We start from the raw sequence: 27,024 nt of genomic DNA on the forward strand, positions 1-27,024 counted from the left end.
TACAAAAGAGCACACGGGGAATTATCTAAATCTGTGAATGATTTCAAGTAACCGTGTTTATGCCAGGCTGGGGCTGGACGTGAACCCGCTGCCTGTGTGCTGCACAGCCCAGACTGCAGCACTAACCCAGCAGCTCCCTGGTGACCACAGGGAGCCCAGGTGTGCTCAAACCTGCAGGCGAGTGCATGAGCTGAACGTCACAGCACATGTGTATGTGGCAGACAGCACCTCTCCTATTATAGATCTGGTCAAATCAGGAGAAGGAAGAGGCCCTAGTTTAACTCTCTTCCCTTTGTCCACACAAAAGAGATTAGACAAAAACAGGATTCCACAACCATACCAATCCTGATTAGCAGGATGTAGAAACCAGTTGCATTGCCTGCCACTGGACTAGGAATCTGGAATAATAATCAGTGTCCTCTTTTGCCCCTACTCCAGGATATTAGGTTGCTAAATCATTGTCAATACACCCATCTGATGCAATTAGGCCCATGGAGACAGCGGAGTTAATATCTGTGAGGAATCCAGGAATGTACATGAAGGCCTTTTTTGTCAGAGGAGAAGAGAATTAAGGTCCTTGTCTAAAGAGCTTAAGCTGCTTCTTTGAAAAGACAAGCTAGAGTACATGAGAAGACCCGCAATTTCCGCCAACTTTCCTCATTCAAACTACAGGCAGTAACATCAAAATTCCTATTGCTAAGGAACGTCTGATCCTGACACTTGCTTTATGTTTTCTAAATTTTATGTGGATATTTTCTCTTTTACAAGTTTGATTATCCGCTTCTTCTCCACCCCAACATCATTTAAAAAAACAAATGCATAAACATCTATTAGGTGCATTTACTCTGTGAAAATCCTAAAATTAAAGATAAAAAGCGCTACCAACGGAAAATGAAGCACCAAACAATAGTCATTTATATTTATTCAATGCTACAAATGTAGATATCCTAAAGAAGAGGCTGACAAAAGTTTTTTCTAAACACGACCTTTCAGGAGGGTAACACTGGTTTACAACACCACACAGGTCTCACATGTACAGCTTTCTTCTTTGACATCTGTATAAATGGCATCACGACCCCACAAAAAGTCTAGTTTCCATCCACCACCATACAGTTGACACCTTTCACCCATTTTACTCAATGGCTTCCCTTCTGGAAACCAAGACTCCAGTGGTCAGAATCTAAGAGTTTGTTTGTTCATTTGCTCACTTTCTTTATCTCTAAATAGGATTTTTTTTAAAGATTTATTTATTTATGCATACAAGAAATGGGGTGCAGGCCAGAGATGCAGGGGGTGAGAGGATTCACAAGAGAAAGTGAAGAGCAGAACAAGTGAAATACACCGCTGAGGGGAGCAGCGGGTGAGTCAGGAGAGCTCTGCTGCGCCCTGTGGGTCACCTCCCTGGCCAGGGATCAAACTTGTGCTGTAGTGGCTGCAGACAGCTTCATAGTGTTGTGTCTTAATCCCTTGTGCCACCAGGGAGGCCCCTCTAAACAGGATTTTGATCACAAAAATACTAGTGATTCAAACTGCTAAAACAGAAGAGTACACAAATCAAAAAAAAATGCAAAACATATTTTATCTCTCACCTGAATTACTCTGAGAACACCTAAGCATTCTCTTTAAGTGATACCACTATTACAACCATGCTAAGAAACTATCCATAGTGTTTAAAACATGAAACCAATACCTGGTTTATACATGACAAAAATAAAATTAAAACATACAAAATAATGTGCAAGTTACAGAGTTCAAAGAGAATCAAGATGATTACATGTCAGGTGAAAGAAAGGTCCCTGGGGATGAGAGACAGTCTGTAAAGCAGATGTTCTGGCGATACCTGCAGCAGCCCAGATGGAAACAGGAGGCTGGAGGTGGAGCAGTCACTGGTAGGAGGGATACAGCGGGATATCTCTAATAGTCAGCAGATTAACTGACCCTCTGGTAACATTTCCAGAATTAAAACTGAGGTAGTTTTCAGTAAAGAATGTTCTCCTGGACAGCATGGACAGCATGTGGTTGAGCCGGGATCTGATGCCAGCAAGGTGAAACTGCCGTTCTTTATTCAGGTTTCTGAATGAGTCTCTCAAGCACAGATCCAGGTGGGGGGTGCTCCAGTACTTGGGGTGCCCAGGAGTGATGAAATCAGTGGTTCTGAAGGAGGTCTGGGAGCTGATGGAGCTTGCTACAGAACCTTGGGAAGACAGAGAAGAGGAAGATTTCAAGCTGGAAGATCTCGACACAGACATCCTTGATACTGGGGACCCTTCTTTAGATTGGGTTTCCTGAGAAGAGAGAACATTCTCGTCCACGTTGGTCTGGGTGGTGGCCGAAATGGACTGAACCACAGTCTGGGAGCTCGCCACCCTGGTGGTGACTATGGTTTGGGTCCCAGCACAGGCAGTGGTGGTGCTGGTTTGTGTCCCTGTGTCACTCAGGCTCACCACTGGCGTTTCCTCTCCGGTGTCTGTTTGGGTGGCAGCATCGGTCACCTTTCCGCTCGCTGGTTCTTCCTTGTGGCTGCTGATATAGTCTTCCTCACTAATGGTGGAAGACTCGGAGTCATGGCGCCGGGCATCTGCCCTGCCCTCAGCATGCGCCTGGCACTCCAGTTCCGCCTTCTTGGGAGTGCTGGAGAGCCTGGCCAGCCGCAGCCGCAGCAGGTTGCCCAACGTGAGCTCCTTGGACAGTGGTTTCCAGTCAACTAGATGATCAAACTTGCCGCTGATCCTGAAGTTGGAAAGGAGTTTGGAGCTAATGGGCTTTGACTGTGCATATAGGATGCGGAACTCCAGGTCAAAATGTTCAACCACTTGGCCAGACAGAATGACCAAGTTACTGCTATTCAGTTTGCCATCCGTCCATGTGAAGCTTAAGGAATAAAAACAAACAGAAGCTGGTGACAATATAGCTACCCCTTAATGTGAATTCAACTACTCCTTTTTTTAAAAAGATTTATTTTGTTTATTTATGCATACAAGAACTGGGTATAGGCCAGAGGTATCGGGGGGTAAGAGGGTTCACGAGAGACAGAGTGGGGAGCAGAACAAGCGGATCTCATGAAATACACTGCTGAGGGGAGCAGCAGGCGAGATAGGAGAGGTCTGCTGTACCATGTGGGTCAGCTCCCTGACCAGGGATCAAACTGATGCCGGGGTAGCTGGTGATAGCTTCGTAGTGCTGAGACTTTAACCCCTGTGCCACCAGGAAGGCCCTGAATTCAACTATTCTTTTTTTTTTTTTTAAAAGATTTATTTATTTATTTATTTATTTATTTATTTATACAAGCACTGGGTACAGTCAGAAGCGCGGGAGGGTGAGAGAATTCACCAGAGCCAGAGCGGGGAGCAGAACAAGCAGAAGGACCGAAGTACACTGCTGAGGGGAGCAGCGGGCGGCAGGAGAGGTCTGTGCGCCATGTAGGACCCTCGCCTGGTGGCCGGGGATCGAACTGGCACTGTAGAGGCTGCGGGCAGCTTCGCAACACAGCGCTCAGCCACTGCGCCACCGGGGAGGCCCTGAATTCAACTACTCTTAATGCTGTATATAACATGAATATGTCAACAGAAAGGTAAAAATGTTGCTTAATCAATACACTAAAACCTACATATTTTCAGCCTCAGGGTTTTCAAAAATAAGAAAAGGCTTTTTAAATTTAGGCCAGGGCCTCCCCTGGTGGCGCAGCGGTTGAGCGCTGGGTTGCCTAGCTGCCTGCAGCCTCTACAGCGTGGGTTCGATCCCCAGCCACCGGGTGAGGGTCCCACACGGTGCGCAGACCTCTCTTGCCACCCGCTGCTCCCCTCAGCAGTGTTTCGTCAGTCTGCCTGTTCTGTTCCCCGCTCTGGTGAATTCTCTCACCCTCCCACATTTCTGACTGTACCCAGTGCTTGTATAAATAAATCTTTTAAAAAACTAATAAAAAAATTAATAAATTTAGGCCAGTGAGAAGTGGGCTAATAGTATCACAGTGGGAAGCTGGCTAGAGATAGACCCTAGATGACACCAGTCTTTAAGAACTGCCACTACCCCCTCCAGTGCTATCATCCTCACATAGGTGCCCACATGGCCACTCTATGATGCTGCTGTTGCCCAAGCACCTGTCGAGCTGACTAGAGAGAGGCATGTGCTCCTGCTGCACCCATCCCCCTCCTCTGGTAATAGCACCCCACTCATCCAGTCAAGTTTTTCATTTTTGAGTCTTCTCCAGTCACAACAGAGGTGGACATGTGGCCCAGCCTGGCCAGAGTATCCTATCCTCTTGGATATGGGCATCTATCCAGAGTGGGCATGTGACCCTCCAGGGCCAAATACTTCTTCAAGGTCTGGTGCCTGCGCCAAAAGAAAGGAAGCCTCTCTCTTTGACAGCTAGCCATGAAGCCCATGTGAGTCCGGATCTTTGCCTTCGAATAAAGTGCAGATGACAATACAGATCAAGGAGAAGCAGAAGCAGGAGACCCTGCTCTGGTCCATGTCTGGCCTCTAGATCAAGGTGGGCTGGAAACCAAATGCACCTTTCTGCACTGCCAACTTACGAGTCACTAGAACCCATTCCTCATAAAGCGGTCTGACTTAGCTTTCTACATTTGCAATCACCCCAGTTGATAAAATTTTTATCAAGAGTAGGTGCTTTCAAATCAGAAGTCAATAAAAATAGTATCAACTGTCACTCGCATCCAAGAATTCCAGCTCAAGCAAATTGCACCCTGAGAACTGACTTCAAAGTCTGAGAAGGAAGATTCTTGTGGAAACCCTCAACGAGGTCATATAAACAAAACACCCATCAATGTCAGGATTATTAAATGCCCTCAACAAATGGAAGCCCTCATCTTCATCACCATCCTCCTCCTCGATGGCAGCACATGCACAGGTAAAGGGTGGGTTTTGTACTTCATATTTACAATAATCAAAACCATTTGGAGCTAAGTTTAGTTAATATAGATAAACCCAACATTGGTTCTAGTTTTTTGTTTCTTACCAACTTTGTACGAAAGGAAGCTTTAAGGAAGACTGCTAAGTGTGTTCTACGCAATGTGTTGAAAAGAAAGGAGTCAAGTTTTTTGGTGTGACCTCCTCATCTTCCACAAACCTTTGCATGTCTGACTTTACTCAGGGCTGACACATAATTATTATTCAGGGATGCATTTCTTCAAAAATGAATTTTTCTTTTTTAAACTCCAGAGACACACCTCATGCATACCATCGGATAATCTAATGCCAAGGTGGCAGACATGCTGCTGTAGGAGTGACAGAAGTAAAAATGGCACATTTTAACCTCTAGAGATTAGTGTTAACCACTCATTATCTCCACCCTCTATTCAGCTTCCCTGCACTCTACCTTAAGACGTTTTGCCAAAATGAGATTTCAAAGGTGGAGCCAGAAACATTCATCAGTATTTTCTAGACCAAAGTACTAAATTACAAGGCTGGAGAAGGTGGAGGATCTAAGTGGAAGGTCCCAGCTTCAGCTCTGCAACCGCTCTTTACCTTCAAGTGAGGATCTTCAAGGATGCAGGGCAGGGGCGGGGGGGGGGGGGAAGGGGGGTTGGAGGGGGGTTGTGGGAAGCAGCGGGGGCGCCAAGGCAGGCCTGGAACAGGTTAGAAACATACCTGTAGGAGCCTGTAGCGACCCGAATGCCATCAATCAGGGTGAACTTTTCATGAACTTTCCCAACAATTTTAGTTCCTGACCTTGCGTAGTAAATATTTCCTGTAATAGTTCGAACTGTCATCAGCTGTTGATAGGAGAAAAAAAAAATGAACACTTCATCAAGCAAATGATATAGAGGGCTTAGTTTACAATTCCCAACCAGACAAACTTATTGGTCAAGGAGAGGCTCACAGTCACCACCCAGTTGCCACAGGCTTAGCTCAGCAGACAGGTGATTCTCAGGACTCATGTAATGAAGCTTCATGTGCGGTCCATCTTCTCATTTGCCCTTTTCTTATATTTATTTTTTAGACCCTTAGTTCATGTATATATGTGCTGTAAAAGAAGACTCACTTTGGGGGGAATACTAAACCACAAAATCTGAGAAACAATTTGAAATAAAATGTGGGCAATAAAATCATCAAATAAAACATGCTAATAATAAGTAACATTTTAACATTTAAAAAAGATAAGCTGATATTTCTCCTGTCTTGTTAATAGCTTCACTTATGACCAATAGTTATTTTCACTTACTAACCATAATGGGCAGAGAATGGGACTAGGGCAAGCCCTCTCTAGCACAGGTCTACTAAGGCAGACACATTCATGCACTATGTGTTTTAATCAGCAACATCACCTCTCCTACAAGTATATATTTACAAAAAATGATGCAATGGTAATACATTACTCATTTAAATTAACTGCTTAAGATTTTTGTTAAGTTCTCTCATTCTACAAAGAAAGCCCCTACTATGTTCTAAGTCATGTATCACTATAGACAATAGAGACATAAAGCACACCCCTGGTTTGCCTGGACTAGGAGAGAGAGAAAAGTCCCAAATGATTGAAAATCAACAGCAAGACATATCATTCAAAGAAGTAAAAACCTATACAAAAACATGTACATGAATAGTCTTAGCAACTTTATTCATAAATTAAAAAGAACAAACTACTGATACACACAATTTGTATGGATCGAGAGCATCATGCTAAGTAAAAAAAAGCCAATCTCACAAGATCATATATTCTATGATTCCTGAATGATAATATTATAGTGGTGGGGAATGAATCAGTGGTTACCAGGGGTTAAAGGTTGGGGGAAGGGCCTAGAAGGAAGTAGACATGAAGCAGGAGGGAGATCTTTGTGGAAAAGTTCTGTATATGGAGAAGGATGCACAGGTTCATACATGCTCAAATGGCAGAGACACATGTTGTTTCAAAATCGATTCCCAGGTTTTGATGTGAAGATATGATCACTGGAAGGAAACGGGTGAAAGCTGCCTGGAAACCTTGGTACTCTCTTTGCAACTTCAGTAAAGAACTTCTAGCATTATTTCAGAATAAAAACAACAGACAAAAACAAAAAACGATGGCAGACGTAACATCACTGCTGTGGTATTCTTCCCAAGATACATAATCTGAATTTAACCATAGGGCAAACACCAGACAAACCCAAATTCTACAGGAAGCTGTCTAATCTTCTTCAAAAAGATCAAGACCCTACAAGACAAAGACAGACAGAGCAACAGTTCCAGATGAGGAGAGAAGGCAGCTAACACAAGGTATAGTCCTGAACTCGATCCAGAATGTGGAAAGGGGCATTTTTGGAGCTATTAGTGAAATTTGTAACCCTGTGGTTACATGATAGTATTGTATCAAGTTATTTCTTGATTTTGAAAATTGTACTGAATTTCGCTAGATGTTGATATTTAGAGAATTTGTACAAAAAATATTCAGGAATTCCTTATATTGTTTTTGAAATGTATTTGCAAATTTTTAATTATTTCAAAATGAAAATTAATTTAAAAAACAAACAAGGAGCTTCCATGGAGGTACACATGGACCTGGCTGGAGAAGTGGTGATTCCTGCCTCAGCCAAGTTTCAAAGGATCAGCAGATAATAACAAGCATAAAAAACAGCACTATAGGCAGATTCAGACATGATTTTGTGTATCTTTGCCCTTGGCACTTATCTGAATATTGGACACACCTCTGTGGTTGTGGCCAAAGCACTTTTCCAGGCCTGCGTACAAATGTGTGAACAAGTTCCTACAGACAGGACATCCAAGATCCTCAACCAGCCAAGGAGCAGGCGCCTTGGGAGGAGAAGGCAGCCCCCACTCCGGGAGGGCCCAGACCTGCCAGCACAGACAGACACTGAGTAGCAGAGTCAGAGAAGGTGTTGTGCTTCCCGAGGAAGACATTGTGACAGTATGAAAACAGCTGAGGCCAGAGTTACAGACCCCCTGTCAAGCCCTCCTAGAGGATCTGGATGCCTGTGAAGGCAGAAGTGTGGTTCACTGAGTCGGTAAATACTTCCAGATTTCTACAGAGTAGATGAATCAGAGGCAATCATTTGCTCAAAGTTTCTGCCAGAACTATTCTGATTTTCCTGCTACGAACATACAGCCTTGAATTACAGAAAGAGTACTTTGAAACTAAACTCTCACACTGATTTTTCCTCACCCGACTCTACAAGAGCAGCTGCAGACTGAACGTCTGGCTAGCTGATGACATGCTTCCCCTCCCCTGAGCTCACTTTTTAATTGGCCGGTGGGTCACATGGCCGGCTTGTTTCATTCTGTCTCCAAGTTCCAATTCCTACCTCCATCATGAGTTTGCCTTGTGGCACAAGTGACAAGGTAGTTGTACCCAAAAAAAACCAATCCTAAGTTTTCTCACCAGGGAAAACAAACAACAGTAATTCTGGGCAAAGGTAAATCACTAAAAATTTGTGAACCTAATTGCTGGATAATAACAAGAAGGTAAGTTTATGTCTCCTGTGTAATAACCTAGGGAACCAAATTCTCTGTATCTTATGCTTACTGCTTTCTTTCCAGCACCAGGAACAGCGTGTGGCTCACAGGAGGTGCTCACATAGGCAATAAGCAAGTTCATGAATTAAGGTCTGAAGTACACAGGTTAAATAGCTTTTAAAAATAAAGAGTATCACAAAGATGAATTTTTTTTCTTGCCTCTTTCCTCTAAAAAGAACAAGCAACCTAAGTTGTATAACCTTACATTTAAAGATTTAATCTCTGATTACTTTCAGGCTAAGAGTAAAGGACATAAAAAGTCTAATTTTCTAAGAGTAAGAAATGGGAGGCAGCATGTGACCATGAGTAGGATCACTGGGGACAAAGGCAGGCGGCCAGTGCCCCGTCCTCCTACTTTCTACTTGGAGACACTGGGCTCTCTGTGGCATGACTGCATGATCTAAAACAAAGGTAAAACGCCACGCACCTGATAGAGCTGTTGTGAGAATCAAGTCACGAAACACCTGCTCACAGCCTAGGGCAGTGCCAAGGACAGAGCTGGCTTCCATAACGGGCAGTCATTGCCACTAGAAGGGGACACTGCCACCCACCAGCCCCAGCCCGTCACTCACAGTATCTGTTGGTTGCCCCAACTAGAAACAGTATATATAACACACACCTTTTCCTGTTCAGGATTCACTTTCAGATCCATGCACATATCCAAAAACTGAGAGAGCAGGGCCTGGTCCAGAAGGATGTATACAGCAACTCCCTGTTTCCGACATATTTCCTGCAGGTCTCGGAAGATGTCGATGTCTGTGAAAATATCCATCACCACGGCGATCACCTACAGGCAAGCAGACGGAAGAACAAGTCAGCTCACAAGAACAGCACCAAAAAGCTGAACCCCACCTCAGAAATGGAAAAGAAGTACCAGCCTATAATAGCTTCCTTCCTTCTCCTTCTGAAGTATGGGCTTTCCCCTCACTATGGACTCCTCCATTGCCAAAAAAGCTCAGGCCATCTCACCCTGAAGATCTTGACTTGGCCCAGCTAACTCTCCCAACTGCCTACAGGCCACTCTCCTTCACACTGACCAAGTTCTCTAAAATATAAACGAATCCAGTGGCCTGTCCTCCTATTAGTCTGCCCATTCTACTTTTCCTTTCTCTAAAACTGCATCTTACAGACTCAGCTCACACCAGCAATCTGTCTAGGTTCTGGGGCTAACACACTGTGCCCAAGGCATGCTGCCAGCCCACCAGCCTTTAGTTTTCTGTATCTGTAAAAGAAGTAAATCGAACCTTAGATTCTCTCTAAGGTTCCTTCTGGGTATAACATTCTCCAAGTCTATGGTTTTGATTACTGTCTGATTCAGATCATAATCTGTTTTTTATTATGCTTGATAAAGACCCACCCCTTGACCACCAACTCATGGCTTGAAACCAAGCAACCACATGAGCAGATTCCTGCATCTTCTGCCTAATGCTGCACACCACATCTGCGTGATGGTGGCCTCCTCCCACTAGTCCAGATCCAACCAAATGGCTTCCATGGCACCAGCTTCTCCTCTCTCAAAGATGGTCCCCATAATTCTGTATCTGCCTATCGTGCAAATCTGCGACAGGAACATGGAGACACACACTAAGTCCTTGCTGCTCCCCGACACCAAGGCTCCACTGCACCTCCTAATCCATTTTCCACACTCAGCATTAGACTACAAAAAAGAGCTGCCGCTGCCACATATCCTTGGGCGAATTACATTTGTTTGGAATGCCCATTTCCTTAGCTGCAAAATAGGTTTGTAGTGAGAACTAAATGGCTAAGCTACAGGAACTGCAGGCACAAAGGCCTCTTAAAAGTATCTGCTCATTGATTCAGTCCAGGGTTCAAGTTGTCCAGACAGTTTAACACAGGGAGACATTGTCAGCTCCAGCCAGAGACACTAATCACACCCTTTGTAGGCAGAAAACCATGGCCCTCAGCTAACCTGGCAGGGCTGCAGTGGTGTTAAAACATCCATGCTTAGGAACAAGCTCCTGCAAACAAGTCAGCACGAGGGGGAAGAGGTGGTAGCCAAGGAAACTGCTCCCCAGAGGCAGGTTTTGGAGCGCTTTCACAGTCAGGAGCTGGAAGCATTGCTCCCTTCTCCCACCTTCAACAGTGAAAACTCTTGGGTCTCTTCTTCTGAAGGTGAAGGTAATTTGTTTATGGCAAAGTCCTCCAATCAGGACTGGTCCATCTCTGTGGCCCCAAAGGACTCAGGACAGCACCTGAGTCATTACCCCTTAGGTATTTTGAGGTTAAAAAAGAAAAGCAAAGACAAAGGGGCAATTTTGCCGTCTTTCTCCAATACCCCACGTCTCCCCTACCAGGATGACAGAACTTGAGACACCAGCTCCCAGGAGATCTTGGCTGGGAGAGAGTCTCGGAAAACCTTCTCTCTCTGGCTGCCTCTCCCCTTCCCAGTGTTGCTGGAGCCCCAGATGTGACTGAGAGCTCACAGCTTTGGCAAACAGTACAGTTGTAATCCACGGTGATTTAAAAAATAACAAGTATTGGTTCTGAATTGATGGCATCCTCACAAGTTTATATCTGGTGTATTTTTACATGCCCTATTTTAAGTTTCATCAATCCCATTCATTCAGGGGGTTAAATGGGCATGGAGGTTAAAAGGCAGAAGGCCCGAACACAGAGCTCAGCTCTGTAGCTTACTGGCTATGAAACTCTGGGCAAAGGGCTTAATCTCTCTGAGTTCCTTCCTTTGAACAATATGAATAACAGCACGCGTCAAAGGGCTGTTGTGAAGATTAAATGAGACAAAGCATGGAAAGGGCTTAGCTCAAGCATGTAGGAGGAGTACAATTATGCAGCCAGCCCCTCCTTGGAGTCAACTGTGAGCTGATCCCTGTATAGGCAGAAAGAGGGCTCTAAAGAATATGACGCAGAACCAACTTACCCACAATGACAGGACAAGGGCTGCAGGGAAGCAAAATAATACATATTGAAAAAGAGGCAATTAAACTGGAGGGGAGGGGGGTGGGAGTAAAGCACAACAGGCACTCGAATGTTTATCAAAGAGGAGGAGCGAAGGACTACTGGAGATGGACTTGAGCTGAATCACAAATAAGGACGAGATTTGGACAGAGAGCAGTGAAGGGGAGGGCATGCAGATAGGAAGCCACATAATGACAGTCTAGAGGTAGGAAATGATGGGGTATGTACCAGTTCGGCTGGAACGTGAGTATGTGTGAAAAGGAATGATAGGACATGACTGGGAGACAGACAAATGAATGAGCAAGGTCATCAAAGGCCGTGAATGCCAACCAAGGAATCAATATTACACAGGCCGTGGGGGAAAGGAGGTTTCAGTGGAGTAATTAGTTCAAAGTGATAAATCCAACAAGACAGAAGAAACTAGTGCTGGCAGAGGGAGTAGTCCTTTGGCGATCTGGCTCCACCTCCTCCAACACAGGGCCACATGCCTAAGTGCCTGCATCACAGCAGGCAATCAGATTTTTTTTTTTAGGTTCAGCAAATGTTTAGAACTAAAGACCAAAAGAAGAAGAAAAGCCAGTGACAGAGGTTTCCATGACGGCCAGGCAGAAAGCAACAAGAGCGCTGGGGGGGACAGGGGCTCATGGGAGAGCTAAGCGCTGGCAGTGGCTATGCGAGGATGGAAGCGCCAAGATGGGGGTGGGAAGGGTTGAGGGAGATTTAGTTCCACACAAACAGGAAAACAAGCATGAGAGACAGAGGCTTCAAAAATGATTTTGAGGTCACAGTAAAATCTTCCCAAAGGGTCCTGATGCACAGGATAAGTGTGAGAGTGGAGCTGAGGGGAGATAACAAAGGTCAGATCCCTGCTTACCGCTCTCACTTCCCACTGTTCTTTCGGACATTCAGCGAGTCCCTGTGAGCCAGGCACTGAGAGCCAAACCTGACCTCAAGAAACCAGTCTGATGAGGAGACAGGAGATGAGCCAGGGTTAACACAGTGTGATAGGGTGATGGACGAGTATCCAGACTGCCACCGGAACAGAGACTAAGCAACCCAGTGGGCTGGGTTAGAGAGGGCTGAGGGCAGCTGGAGGGAGACCCTAGGAGCAGGGTCCAGAGAATAAGGCACATTCCATGCTGAATTTTGATTCACCATTAACGAAACAACTGTATAAGCAACACCTTCACTAACTAGTCAGCATTTAATTTGCTTTTAGTTTCATGGTTTTTGTTTTTTTTTTTTTTTTAAGATTTATTTATTTATGCATACAAGAACTGGGGTACAGTCCAGAGATGCGGGGGGTGAGAGGATTTACCAGAGACAGAGTGGGGAGCAGAACAGGCAGATCTACTGAAATACACTGCTGAGGGGAGCAGCGGGCAAGATAGAAGAGGTCCGCTGTGCCATGTGGGTCAGCTCCCTGGCCAGGGATCAAACTCGCACTGCAGAGGCTGCGGATTGCTTCATAGTGCGTTGCTTAAGCCCTTGCGCCACCAGGGAGGCCCCCATGGTTTGATTTTAAAGCATCAACCTTTCTGTGTGTGTTGAAAATAATTTTGATTAGAACACAGGCCTCCTAACACCCACAGGGTACATAGAGAGCCAATGTATGTGTTTTCTCACACTCCCCTGGTACCCAACATCCCCTCCCTTCTTTTTTTTATTCCCTTCCATTATTTTATTTTATTTTTTTATATTTTATTTTATATATTTTTACATCATTTTTCATTTTTGCACAATGTATGCTTTTTCATCTTGGCTATAGTCCCCATACAATTCCCACCCCCCCTTATTTTGACCGTAATCCCTCCTATCCTCCCCCCTTCCCATAGTGTGTCTCTGGCTTAGAGTTGCTTATTGATTTTGATTTTTCCTTAATTATTATTAGTCTTTTTCCTGGTCCCTTATTTAGGTTTTTCTAAATTCCTGCTATGAGTGAGACCATCCGGTATTTTTCTTTTTCTTTCTGGCTTATTTCACTGAGCATGATCCCTGCCAGTTCCATCCATGTTGCTGCAAATTGCATCAGTTTATCTTTTTAGATTGTTGTAGAGCAAGACTCGCCAAGAAACTTCCTAAGGAGGAGCAGCCCAAATAGTGGAAGCAGCAAGCAGCAGGGCTTCCTTTCCCAGCAGGCTTCCACACAACCAAGCCTGCAGAGGTGAGCCAGGCCAGCAGCTTCTCAAAGCTCTGAGATTGACGTGTCCCCGCTTAGCTGAGCAACGATCCGGCCTCCTCCACTAGTCAGTCGTGTGTCTGCTTGCCAAGGCCGCAGCCATCTGCTATGTGTATTGGTGAACATGCTGCAGGCTGCTGGGCCCTAGAAGTACACCTGGACTGGAACAGCAACCTAGTAACCAAAAATTGCTCCCACTCTCAGGGCATAAGATGGGATGGACAGACTCATTGAAAGGTGGGCATCCACACCGACCAAATGTCCACATGGTCCCTATGGGCACAGCCCTCTCCCAGCCCAGGCTGCACAGAGCCTGCCCATTCTCTTAAGGCCAAGAGGCTATGCAATGGTGACTTTTGAAGACTTTTGCAAGGTCAACACCCATGGTCACTTCAGTGCAAATCAGTGGCTGCACTTCTCTAGTCACATCTGGAACAGCCACACCTGTTTCAAGTTCCATGTCATCATCACAGGTGACAAAACTCCAAACCTTACCCCCCAGTCACTCCAACATCCCTTGATGATTTACGCCAAGGAACCCCGTGATCCAGGTATTAGCAGAGTGACACTCACCGGGTATGGTTCTAGGGGAGGGCACAAACCCTGCTCATGTTACTTTTTCATGTAGAACTAGAATCGTTTCCTTGCTTTCTTGTACTGGAATGCGGTACCTACTGATTTCAAAACATATTAATTGCTATCTCTGATTTACAGATCAGAAGCCTAAAGTTTTACAAAGTTACTGAATTTGTTCAAAGAGACACACTCAAGCAAATGCAGGAGCTGGAATTTCAACCCAGGTCTTGTGACTCCAGAACTACATGCAAAGGTGTTAGACTAAATATTACTCCAAACAAGTCTACTGTTCAGTCTTCAAATGAGTGAGAGCTTGGAATAAATCCTGAAAAAATCAGTAGTAGGTATTCGCTAAAGTACATGAGGTGATAGAACAAAGGTTAAGGAATCAAAACACCCTAGGATATCGCTCCCCTTCTCTCCATCGGTGGAACTACTGACTAATTCAGAATTTCCTAAATCAGGAAGACTTGAGAAGTAAGATGTCAAGTGAAAAGGCTATAGAATTAGACCTGGAAAGGGGCCTGGCTCCTTCACGTTCAAGTACCATGTGCCTCTATCTCTAGCAAGTTACTTCAGTTCTACTGGCTTCTGTAACACACAAATACTATTGCTTATCTTATAGCATTTGGGGGTTCAGTCCATGACAGAATCCAGGTGTACACCCGACAGCTCCCAGCATACACAGAGCCCTCATCTGGCAGCGATGCACAGGCTTAGTCCCAGTTCTGCCAGTGTGCCTGGTCAGGTCATTCTACCGGAGCTGGGTATTCTTAAACAAGAGGCCACACGCTCTCAAAGTCTGACTCAGGCAGCTCCAGGGGCTGGTCTGGGCTCTGACCAGCACATGAGCAGCCTCCAGGGGCCACTGAGAATCAGCCATTCCTGTTCTCATTCCAGCCCTTCCTGTGTGTGAAGCAGGAAGCTCGTGTCAATCACCCCTCCCCACTGCACCTCAGTTTCCCTCTCCCCACCCAGAGTTACAAAGCCAGGACACGTGGACAACACATTTGGAATTCCACCAAAGGCCCACGCACATGCAAAGCCATGTCAGCTTGTCCATAGGTCAGCAGCCCTGTGTGCTCCCCTCCTGGCACTGATCACATGACCCCGTACTTGATTCCCTTCACTTCTCCCACTCAAGCTGCTTGTTTTGGAAACCCTCTTGCTAAAAAAAAAAAAAAAAAAAAAAACACAAAAGGTATATTTTCTCCCCATATTACCTCCTTGGAATTTCTTTCAAAATCTTTATCTTGATATCATTTTCAGGGTTTATTTTTTTTTAATGTATTTTTATTTATTTATACAAGCACTGGGTATAGTCAGAAGCGCGGGAGGGTGAGAGAATTCACCAGAGCAGGGAGCAGAGCAGACAGAAGGACCGAAGCACACTGCTGAGGGGAGCAGCGGGCGGCAGGAGAGGTCTGCGCGCCATGTGGGACCCTCCTCTGGTGGCCGGGGAGCAGCCGGGGATCGAACCAGCGCTGCAGAGGCCGCGGGCAGCTTCGCAACCCAGCGCTCAACCGCTGTGCCACCGGGGAGGCCCCATTTTCAGGGTTTAAAAAACACAAAGAATGTAAATTTCCACAACAAAATCTAAATTTGCTTGGTATGTTATTTTCTCTAGATTTCATAAACTTTATTATAAAAATTAACAAGGTAGGGCCTCCCCGGTGGTGCAGTGGTTGAGCGCTGGGTCGCCCACAGCCTCTGCAGCACCGGTTTGATCCCCGGCCACCATGGTGCACAGATCTCTCCTGCCGCCTGCTGCTCCCCTCAGCAGTGTACTTCGTCAGTCTGCCTGTTCTACTCTCCGCTGTGGTGAATTCTCTCACCCTACCGCACCTCTGACTGTACTGTGCTTGTATAAATAAATAAATAAATCTTTAAAAAAAAATTAACAAGGCAAATAGCAATGTGCCGGTGGAGCCTTAGTCAGCTGGCAGCAAGGTGCCCCATCCCAAGGCGGACATACATAGCTGCGTTCCCTCTACTGTGCAGCATGAAATAGACTGAGCTTTTAGAAAGGAGGGAAAACATCAAGAATTGTTTTGAGGGGGAAAGACTTATCATTTCGAGCTATTTCTACTTTATAATTATGTAAAATGCTTGCCAGTCTCCAAAACCCAATCCACAATCTAGGTGTTCAGTGACACCTCATTCCGATCTTGTGTCGCTTCCCTCCTTTTCCCTCTCCATTAAGATAGTAATTTCAATTACTTTTTGGCTTACTCTTTCATTTTTTAAATATAAATAAGTGTAGATGTCTGTGTATAATCATACTTGTTACTAACTTGATATAAACAAGTGTGTTTGTTATGCACTCCATGTGTGCACATTCACGTCCTCTGCAGAGGAACGGAAGCCCAGGTGCACACTGCACTAGGCGAGTGCTATACACAGAACCATCCAGGTAATGGGAAGGTTCTGAGTCTCCACTGTCCAATATGGTAGCCACTAGCCACAGTGGTGGCTGAACACTTGAATATGGCTAGTGTGATAGAGGAACTGAAATTTTAAATGTATTTCATGCTAATTCTTGCACATTTAAATAGCCCCATTTGGCGAACAGCAACTTCATGACAGAAGCAGAGTGAGTCCTGCTTCCATTCAGAGCTGTGGGTTCTCCCCTGGCAGAAGGGTGGGCTCACTCACCAGTCCTCCCCAGACCAGTCTGAATATCTACGGGGGGGTTGGGGAGAGGAATCACTGTTGGCTTCTAGTGGGTGGAGGCCAGGGATGCTGCTCAGTATTCCACAGTGCACAGCCCCCCAGGACTAGGAATGATCAAGCCTAAAATATCAGTAGAAGTGAGGTTGAGAAACCTGCCCTGGGTGGATATGGGCATCTGGAACAGGAACTGACCACACTGCATAGGTTCTATTGCAACTCAGAGGAGAGTTGAGCAAGCCCAGTTGGGCCTCCATTCAGATCCATCCACATGCACACCAGGGGCCTCTGACAGATTCCTTAGCAGCTTCTTCATCAACACAATGATAACTTCTACTAACGCTCCGGTTATCAGAAGGATGCCCAGGGCGAGGTCATAGAACGTCTCTTTGGAACAAAAGCACATGTGGAATAGGCAACTGGTGAGAGCAACGAGAATCACCCTGACAGCCAAAACAGAAGCGCATCGCCAACTGAGGGCACGCCACACTCCAGGCAAAGTCTCCACTTCCATCTGCCTGTGCCACAGCCCAGCCAAACACTGATTCACATGGCAACCAAGACAAAGAACCGAATGACTCATCAACGTACACGGTGGTATAGGAGTAGTTTCTAGAATAGGTGTGTACACAAAAAGCCTGTATAATTCAAAAATCAACCTAGAAATAAATGCCTTTAGGAAGCAAACATCGCAGCTACCCAAAATCCGAAGCAGTCAGTATTCCCTCCAGCTTTGATAAAGCTCAACTGAGCACCAGGTCAGCAGTCTGCTTGCATTCAGTACATAAAGTGTGTTTTTTAAACACTCAGTGTGGCAGAAAGCCCACACCTTGAAGGGTACACAGAAACTTCAGAGCCAACAAGGCACAGGCAGATTCTCAACTCCTAGACAGACCTACTCTGGGACAATTACTGGCTGAGTAGAAAGCCAGGTAGAATAAACTGAACTATTTTGTTATTTTCCTTCCTTTCACACTGCTCTCCAAATCACATAGGTGCATAATCAAAGGGGCACAGAACAAGTGTTCACAGTATCTACTGAGCATCTGTTGGGAGCGCTGCAAGCCTAAGTGGCTCAAAAGCAAGGATCCTGGGAGTCAGAGAGCTCCTGGATGAAACAAGCCCCAGAACTATCCATTCAGGCTGCAACGCCAGGAGAAGACACTACCAGTTACTAAGTAACTTTGGCTTCTTGGGCCCGCACCCCGATAAAGATGCATGTTGGGCTCAGACCTCCTCAGTCAGGGCACATAAAGCTGCATGTGGCAGACACCCAGCCCGACCCTGCTCCAGCACAGCCTGGTGCCACCTCTGCAGTCATCTACCTGCACCCCTTCACATGGGATTCTGAGTTAGGAACTAATAAACACCCACCAAAAGATTTCAGTACTCCCTCTGGTCCGGGTACCATAAGTATCTCTCCGGCTACACCTGTCCCAGGGAGGGGAAAATGCAGTCCAAGTCACAAGACCTAAACCTCAGTGGCCTCTGGTCCCCTGGTGTCAGGAAAATTTCCTACTGCCACCTCAGGCCTCCCCTCCACAGCAGTCTTCTTCCTAAAAGGGGAGGTCTAGTGCCATCACTGCCATTTTCCTGTTTACAGGATACGTGCATGGAAATGAAAAGTCCAGATCTTAAGGAACCATTAAACCTTGTGCTTGCAGGAAGCTACCAGAGTGCCACGCCTTCCTCCCTCAGGGCGGCCACGGGGACACTAAGAGCAGGGTCTCAACAGCCAGGCAACCTTGGGCTGGAGCCCAGCTCTGTCCCACAGAACGGTGGGATCACGGGCAAGTTAAACTCTGTGTGCCTGCTCTCTTAACTGTGGCCTCCTCCCAGGGCGAGGAAGGTAAAATGAGAGAACCCACCTAGAGGGCTTGGCATAGAAACTGTCCCACTGAAAATGCCCCATCATGCCATCAAAGACACAGACACAGACCAGCTTCTCAGCTCAACCTGAACTGGCCTGAGATCTGTACTGTCCAGTCCTCACTGTCACAGGTACTAGACTTCATAGGATGGACAGAGTAACAGACTCTGCTGTGTACACAAAGCCTCCTCTTCCCAGTACCTGGCAGCACCAGAGGAGCCTGCTCTAGGAGTCCGGCCCACCTGAGCACAGACAGGCTCCTGCTCTACGAGTCCGGCCCACCTGAGCACAGACAGGCTCCTTAGGCGCGTGTGGGCCCACGCATAGGTGGAGATGCGGGCTGACTGTTTACAAGAAGTTGTGCCCGTCTGAGTCCTGGCCCTGTCACTCCCTAGCTGTGTGACCGGGGGCAACTTAATTTCTCTAGGTGCCAATTCCATCACCTGCAGCACAGAGATCGTAATTACAGCTATCTTGGGATTACTGAGAATGGTGCCTGGCAGAGAAAAATTATTATGTTATTTAAATATAAGAGATGGCCTCTGAGACCCCAAGTTTAGCATGTCTCAAGTCTAACTCATCTCCACAACCCACCCTCAGTCTTATTCTCCCTCCTGTACTCTAATGTGGCAGCATCTCCACCCACTCAAGCAAAAACTGTCTGCTCCTTAGCTCTTCCTAGACCTTCTACTCCCTGGCCTTGCCTACAATTCAGTCTTGCCAATTCTACCTAAATCTCTTCCCTGTCCCCTCTGCCCAGCACCGCCTCTTCTCTTCTCTTCTCCATAGATACCTGAGGCCTCCTCCTCATGATCATCCCAGGTCACCAGTCTCGCCCCTCTGATCCCAACAGCCTGACTGCTCAGGAACACCAGTCTGATTGTGCTCCTCTCCTCCCTCGAAGCCTTTCGTGCCTCCCCACTGCTTATTCAAGTAGTGTGCAAAGCCCTCCAGAGTCTGCCCAAATCTCTTCCAGCTTCCTCTTCTATAAGACCCTCACTCACAGTCTCTGCTGAGTTGTGCCTCCAAACCTACCAGGTGCTTTCATACTTCGGGGCTGGGCCCTTTCTGCTAACATGGCAAGCCCCACCTACCCACCTTCTAGGATCTAGCTCCAAGTCACCACCACTCCAAAGGATTCCTTTCCTCAGTCTCTCGCCCACTGCCAACAGCATCCCACCAGCAGACAACCCTCAAAAGCAGGCAAGGGTTATGCCCTTTACCTGTAGCCCCAGTCCCTGGCACCTTGTCTGATACAAACTAGGCATTTAATAAGCAAGTAATTTGGTATCTGGCAGAGATACTGAAAATACTCATGATTTTTTTTTAAAGATTTATTTATTTATGCATGCAAGAACCGGGGTACAGGCCAGATGTGCGGGAAGGTGAGAGAATTCACCAGAGACAGAGCAGGGAACAGAACAGGCAGACTGACGAAATACACTGCTGAGGGGAGCAGCGGACAAGACAGGAGAGGTCTGCTGCGCCATGTGGGTATCTTGCCTGCCAGCGCGGATTGAACCCGCGCTGCGGAGGATGTGGACAGCGTCACAGCTCTTCGCTCAACCTGCTGCGCCACCAGGGAGGCCCTGAAAATACTCATGATTTAAAGGTACCACCTTTCTCTTTAAAATAGCCCAGGTTGGGCCTCCCTGGTGGCACAGGGGCTAAAGTCTCAGTACTATCAAGCTATAAGCCACTGCTGTCTGAATCCCCGAACAGGGAGCTGACCCACATGGTGCAGCAGACCTCTCCTGTCTCACCTGCTGCTCCCCTCAGCAGTGTATTTCAGCAGATCCACCTGTTCTGCTCCCCACTCTGTTTCTGGTAAATCCTCTCACACACCACATCTCTGGCCTTCACCCCAGTTCTTGTATGGAGAAATAAAAATAAATCTAAAATAGTCCAGGTCCCAAATACAGAATCTGAAAGAACTGAGTGTGTAGCTGGACTGGAGAACAGGACAGGGCAGGAGGTTCTGCCCTGGAAAGTCAGTATTACAGAACGCCACACGGCAAATAAGAGCCCCTTGGAAGGCAGGTACATGAGCTGACAGTTCTCCTTCCAGGCTTAGCGCTCGTGTCCCTTCACTACCACTAAAAACTGAAGCTGGGCAAGACAGTAGAGCAATTCCTCCTTCCCAAGAGACCAGTTCATTAGTTTTCCAAGCGCCCAAGTTCACCTCCTGGAGGTGAGTTTTGGGAATGCATACCTGGACTTGCTCCTGGACTTGGCCTTTCAACTAGACATGATGCAGATATTGTTACCTATAGTCAGACAAACTCAGGTACCAGCCCAACCAAGTCTTACCATGGCACAGTACCATCTGACCATGGCATTTACCTGCCATGTCCCTGATACCAGCAGACAGCCAGCAAACTGGGCACTGGGAGTCAGCAAGCAAGGTTGCAGCAACCACGGCTCCTGGTGCAGGTGTCTGTTGCCACACCCCACCTGCCCTACCCACTATGCGCGCACTTTTCCTCCCTGATCCTCAGACACCAACACCCTGCTGCAGTCTCATCCTGGCTGGCAAGGAAACACGCCAGGAGGCCCAACGCACCCAATACTCTGCCACACTAAGTCAGACAACACCAGAACCCACTGTGAATGGAGAAGTCACCTAAAGCAGGGCTATCTGCATCTCAGGGGGGCCCCTGTTAAAATGTGAGTGACCTCCAGCCTATAGAAAAGCAGACCCCCCCCTCCTCCACCCATTCACCAAAGGAGCACATTCTCCAGTCTGTGGCAGAGCACAGAAGCCACACGCCTCTCACTTTGCCACTCCTGCATCTGCTACAACATCCACACGTGGAGATGGCGAGCACGCCCCACGGCTGTCTCAGGAGCTCTTCCCTGCGCGACACGTTTCTTCTCCAAGAAGCCCCTGAGTGTGGGGTCGCGTGAGTGGCTGGCGGCCAGGACCACTGGCAGTCTGGTTAACTGGCATCGGGAACGAGCAGGACCACGGGTCCCCACTCCTAGGGAGGGTGCGGGATGTGAAGAGCTGAGCTCGGGCCCAGCGCGCACCCTCGAACACGGCGCCTCCTCCCACTCGGGGGGCCAGGGACGGAGGGGGGTGCGGGGAGGCCCGCAGACCGGGGCGCGGCGGGGACCCCAGGGCCGCGCGGCCGGGTCTGACCCCGCGGAGGCCCCCGCGGGCGGGGCGCCCTCACCTCTCGCGCCGAGCGGAGCTGCTGGCGCAGCGCGTCCTTGCAGCCGTAGGGGCCGCCGGCGCCCGCGCCGCGGGGCTGGAAGTGCGCCTCGACGCGCGTGGCGCCGCGGTAGGCGCCCTGGTAGAAGGCGGGCCAGCCGAGCTCCAGCAGCGGGGGCTCCAGGTCCGACTGCTCCGGGAAGTAGGTGCCGGACGAGCAGTCGTGCGCGGAGCCGAACGAGTCCTCGGGCCCCGCGGCCGCGCCCTCGTCGCCCGGCCGCTCGGCCGCCCGCAGGATGGCGCGCACCTCGCGGGGGTTCAGGAAGCGGCCCAGGCGCTCGCGCCGCAGGAAGGCCGCGAAGGCGTCGGGGCCGCCGGCCACCAGCTCCTCGAGCGCCAGGCGCCGCGCCTCGCTGTACAGCTCGGCCGGGTTGGGCGGCCCGCACGGCGACAGGCAGGCGGCGGGCAGCTCGTCCAGGCCCTCGGGCAGCAGCGCCATGGCGGCGATCGCGAGCGGCCGGGTCTGGCCGGCGCGGGCGTGCGAGCCGCTTTATAAGCACCTTTGAATCTAACCGGCCCGCGCCCCGGCTCTCCCATTGGCTGCCTTCGCCTAACGGCCGCGCAGGACGCTGCGCACGCCGCTTGGGCCACGCCCCTAGAGCGCTATTGGCTGCCGCGCCGCCCTGCCCCGCCCCACTTGACAACCGGAACCTTGGGCGGTGCGGAACCCGCCCTCTGCCTGCGGGTTCTTCGCGGAGCTTAAACTTGGTGACACCGCGCCGGGTGCGACGGGGCCGTGCCCGCCCCTGCCCTCCGGACGGCCGAGCCCCGCACGTCGGCTGGAAGCGGGTGCCCGGCCGGAGTGACCGTGCGGCCAGGGCGACGGGCCTCGGAGCCCCAGAGTCCGGCCCCCGCAGCCGCGTTCGCCGCCTGTCGGCCCTGCCCGCGCTCGCTCCGGGCCCCGAACGCGCCGGTCCTGCGCTCTCAGCTTGCGGGAGGGCAGCCATGTCACCTGCAGTCAGTCACTCATTCGTTCGTTCGAAATTGCCCGTCGTCATAGTAGCCAATCCTTTGATTACACCCGCAGGTCGTGTTTTGGTCTCTCATTCATCTGTTTTTGCAAGACAGAACCCAGCCCTGGCTGAACACGCCGCTCCCCACCCACTTTCCGCTTGCCCCCCGCGTGCGTCCGTCCGGAGTGCAGGACTGGAGAAGAGAAAATGCAACCGAGCCGACTGGTTGTGCTCTAAACCCCTGACCTTGAGTGGGCCCTTGGGTTGCCCCCTCCCCTATGATTCCCTCATTCGCGCTACCTTCTCCCCTCTGCTTATCTTGGAGGTCCCCTCCTAGTGCGCGGGAAAACAACAGTCAGAGAGATCGTAGACACCTGCCCAGCACATCTGCTGGGCCTGCTGTCCGCACCTCTGCTCAGTAGAGGCCCAGCAAACGCCAGCCCTTCCCCTGAGGCGCTGGGATCCAGCTCCTCCACCACTAACGGGAACTCTCCAGCGGCTCTCCCCTCCCTCAAGGGTCATAGGTCTCCCTTCTTGACTAGTCTATTCCTACCAGCTTAGGAACATGCTGAAATCCTTTTCCTTAAAGCAACCCTGTCTGGACCCTACACTCCTCTAGAGCCTCCTCCCCTTTTCTCTGTTCGCTTTGATAGCATCACACCTCGGAGGAGTTGTCTACACTGCCTCTTTCCAGAGCTCCTCCCCTCTCTCTACAGCCCTGTCCAAGCATTCCCGTGTCTCCACTGCTCAACCACGGCCTCGCTTGTCCAGGTCATCATGAGCTCCACTGTGCTAAACCCCATAGCCCACCTTTAGACCTCACTTTCTTTGTGTAAATGAGAAAATCAATGTCGATGTGTAAAGTACTTCCTAAATGCTGTTACCATTATTATTTACAAACCAACAAACCTTTTAAATGGATGAATGCCTGCTGCTCTCTCTTCCCGTGCCTCCCTATTCCCAGCCTGTTAGTAAAGTTTCTAAAACCTGTGTTGGGGGTCTTCCAGGTGTCCCTGCTCTGGCATCTAGTGTTCAGGAGGGCACAGGAAACAAGGACCATGGTGTGGGACAGAATATAGCTTGCCCTTGAGAATAAGCAGGTTCACTTGTCATAATAATATAAAGTGCAGCACAGTATTTTATTTCCCAATTACAAGCTCTATGATGGGAAAGACAGGGGTGGATGGGGGGAAGTGGCCAGGGCAGGTCAGAGCATGCCAAGAACAGAACAGAGGAGAGGGCAGACCTGTTATATAGAAAGGTGTCATCACACTACCTTTGAAAGTGTGAAAAATCATCTATACCTATGAGCTCCATGTTGATCCCAAAGGGAACATCTGACAGACTAAAAGTCATTCCCATCCACCCATCTTTGCTTGAACTCATCAGGTTTCAGCATTTCCAGTACGGAAAGACAGTCTATCCCAGTGTCACCTCTGCAGCGCCCTCTTCACCACCCCCACCCCCACCCCAGGAATGCCCACTGTGGTGAGGAGCAGGGACCCACCTGCAATCCCAGGCTTTACCTCTTGTTGAATTCAAGTCAACCCAGTTCAAGGGAGCTCACAGCAATGACCACAGCCACACTAGCAGGTGTTATTAAAAGGAATTTAATAATCTTAATTAAAAACTCTTAACAGCGAATTCTGTCACAGGCCTTGGCAGCTGGAAGCAACTCCAGAGGTGTGCCCCTTTGGGGTGTGGTTGAGCCATAGTCTTGGCCAGGTGGCTTGCCACTTCCGCCAGGCAAGGAGCTACCTGGGAGTTACTTCAATACAATATCAAAGATCCGCGAGGGTTTTTTTTTTTAAAAAAAGTTTTAAATATATTAGACTCTCTTGATTGCCATTTTTACACAAAGCTGCTGATACAGTATACAGAGTTTTAACTTTTTTCACATAAAATACATTTTTCTTGAGTATTCTCTGTACATCAGTGGCTTCTGGTCTGGTGAATTATTGCGGAGGGCTGGGGGTCTGCAGACTTTTTCTGGGTGTGCAGAGCCAGGCCCCGCACTGTGGCACTTACAATGCCCATAGGAAGCAGGCCCTCTGGCCAACAAGAGATTCCTGTGGAGGAGAGGGAGACAGCTTCTGGCAAAGGGAGTCACTTTTACGAATCTGTTCCACTGACCACAGGACCCTTTGTTCTTGGGTGTCCCGGGGAAGGGGAGCTATCCAGGCAACAATAGCAAGGGTTATATACAGTCCTTCTGGGAAACTTCTAAGGCGCACCCTTCTGGAAAGTGCCCCAGGATCCTGCTCTGGGAAAGCAGGTGGGAGAGAAGCTCAAGGTCAAAAGGTATCTGACACCAATAACCAAAATGGTCTTATGTTATTACAAAACCAGCAAACTGGCGGGGTGAGATGGGAGACACATCCTTGTTAGCTTTTTCTAAGCCTATTGAAATTGATCAAACAGTGCAGAGCAGTTTGGCCAATGTTGCGCATTTGATGAAGAATGACATCCTGCTGTCTTCAGTAGACCTGGGTCTAGCAGCCCTGAGCTACTGACCAGAAACTCACTGTGATAACCACCAAGTTTCAATTATTTGGGGGCACAGGGTAGAAGAAAGGGCCAGAGCTCACAGTGAGCCAGGTGGCACCTGCTTTAGAAGTAACTTCCTTTAACATGCCAGGAACTGCTACCAGACCTGGGTCTCAGCAGGAGCCGGGCATCTGGTCGACTAGTCAGATTTCTACCAGCTCCCTGATCTACACCTAACAAAAGAATAAAGATTCATGAGGAAATGCTTCAATATTAAAGGAGAAGCGCCTTTCCTCCCAGCTATTGGTGGGGCAGCAGGACTATGGAATAAGTGAGCAAAAATGAGCAAGAAGCAATGAGTTTCAGAACCTGAGAGGCATTTGGCAGCAAATTCCAGACTCCTTACTCTTCTAGTCACTAATCTCACACTGCTATTATACAGTGCCCCAAAGATACTGGTCTGAAAGCAGCTGTCCCTGCAAGTTCCAGATGGGATGGCATCTGTCTGGAACCCAAGATCCAGCATCTGTATTTAGTAGCAAATGTTATCCAGGGATGATCATGACAATGGTTTCCTGGCAAAAGGGATTTACTCCTCTAAGGATTCTGTGAGCTGGAAAGCAAAGGGATGCGGGACCTAGAAGCAGTTATCCTGCCTGTCTCAGGTGCAATGAATGGGGTTATTGAGGTTTCAAGGGATGGAAATTGTAAAGAGCAGTTCTTCTCACTTTGTCTTGTTTCTCCTTCATCCTTAGGTACCAAGATAGTGCCTGGTATGTCACAGCTACTCATGAATGACATGCATGAATAAATGAATGGCCCTTGTCCCAGCTTTGTCCCTCCAGGGACAACCCAGGAGCCCCATAGGGAAAATTCCCCAGGTACTTGGAATCCTAATGGGGAATGGTTTATCCCTGACTGAAAACATGAGCTAATGCCCAAGTCTCTAGTTGGCTCCTGTTGGAGAATGAGCTGGGATTCCCACCCTTCCTAGCAAGGAATGACTTAGGAGGGAGGATGCAAGTGGGGAGGGAAGGCCAGAGGGCCCAGAGTGGGCAATAAATACCTTCAATTCTGGCCCCTGAGCAAACAGATCCAAAAACCTGCACAGGTCTTAGGAGTGTGTGGCTTCCCTCGGCAGCCCCCAACTTGCAGCTTAAGAGGGATTTCAGTATTAGTCTGATCTAAGCACTGTTTTAAAGCCAAAGGTATGTGTTTTTGGATGAACTCCACCCTGCTCTGGCCATAGGCTAAGATGACGGAGAGCCTGCCCCAGACCACAGGGGCAGGTCAGGAGTCATACACCCCTGTCTACAGTCTCCTGACCTGCCCCTTGATCCTAGAATGGATCTGTCCTGGGGTCGGGATGGGATGGCCTGTGCTGTGACTCTGCATCCAGCAGCTGCCTTGAGCCCCTGCTCTCTAGCCCAGCAGCCCTGTACCTGGTAAAACATTAGTTAGGTCCCTTGGCACCCAGCTCCCACTCTTGGCTCCAGGAGCCATGAGGGCAACAGTGCAGGACTGAGGCTGACAAAAGACAGAGCCCATAGCCAGAGTCGTGGCACAAAGGAGGGCCATCTCCTCCAGTCCCAGCTCCTGGCCCAGGTGCCCTCAGGGGAAATTTTCATAGTCTCAGAAAAAGAGGGCTAAAGGGAACACATATTTGTCCCCCAAA

General features: G+C 48.5%; 1 protein-coding gene across 1 annotated transcript; it reads right to left on the bottom strand.

Moving 5' to 3' along the window:
* Nucleotides 1–1,883: 1,883 nt before the first annotated feature.
* On the bottom strand, nt 1,884–22,348 carry FAM83D (family with sequence similarity 83 member D; the record flags this gene model as incomplete). The annotated part of the gene is made up of 4 exons (XM_084246455.1): nt 1,884–2,871; nt 5,608–5,732; nt 9,083–9,250; nt 21,872–22,348. The coding sequence occupies 4 exons, from the start codon at nt 22,346–22,348 to the stop codon at nt 1,884–1,886; spliced, it is 1,758 nt and encodes a 585-aa protein (XP_084102581.1).
* Between the last annotated feature and the right edge of the window lie 4,676 nt (nt 22,349–27,024).

Source organism: Talpa europaea (genome assembly GCF_964194135.1).
Source record: "Talpa europaea genome assembly, chromosome: 11".
NCBI lineage: Eukaryota > Metazoa > Chordata > Mammalia > Eulipotyphla > Talpidae > Talpa > Talpa europaea.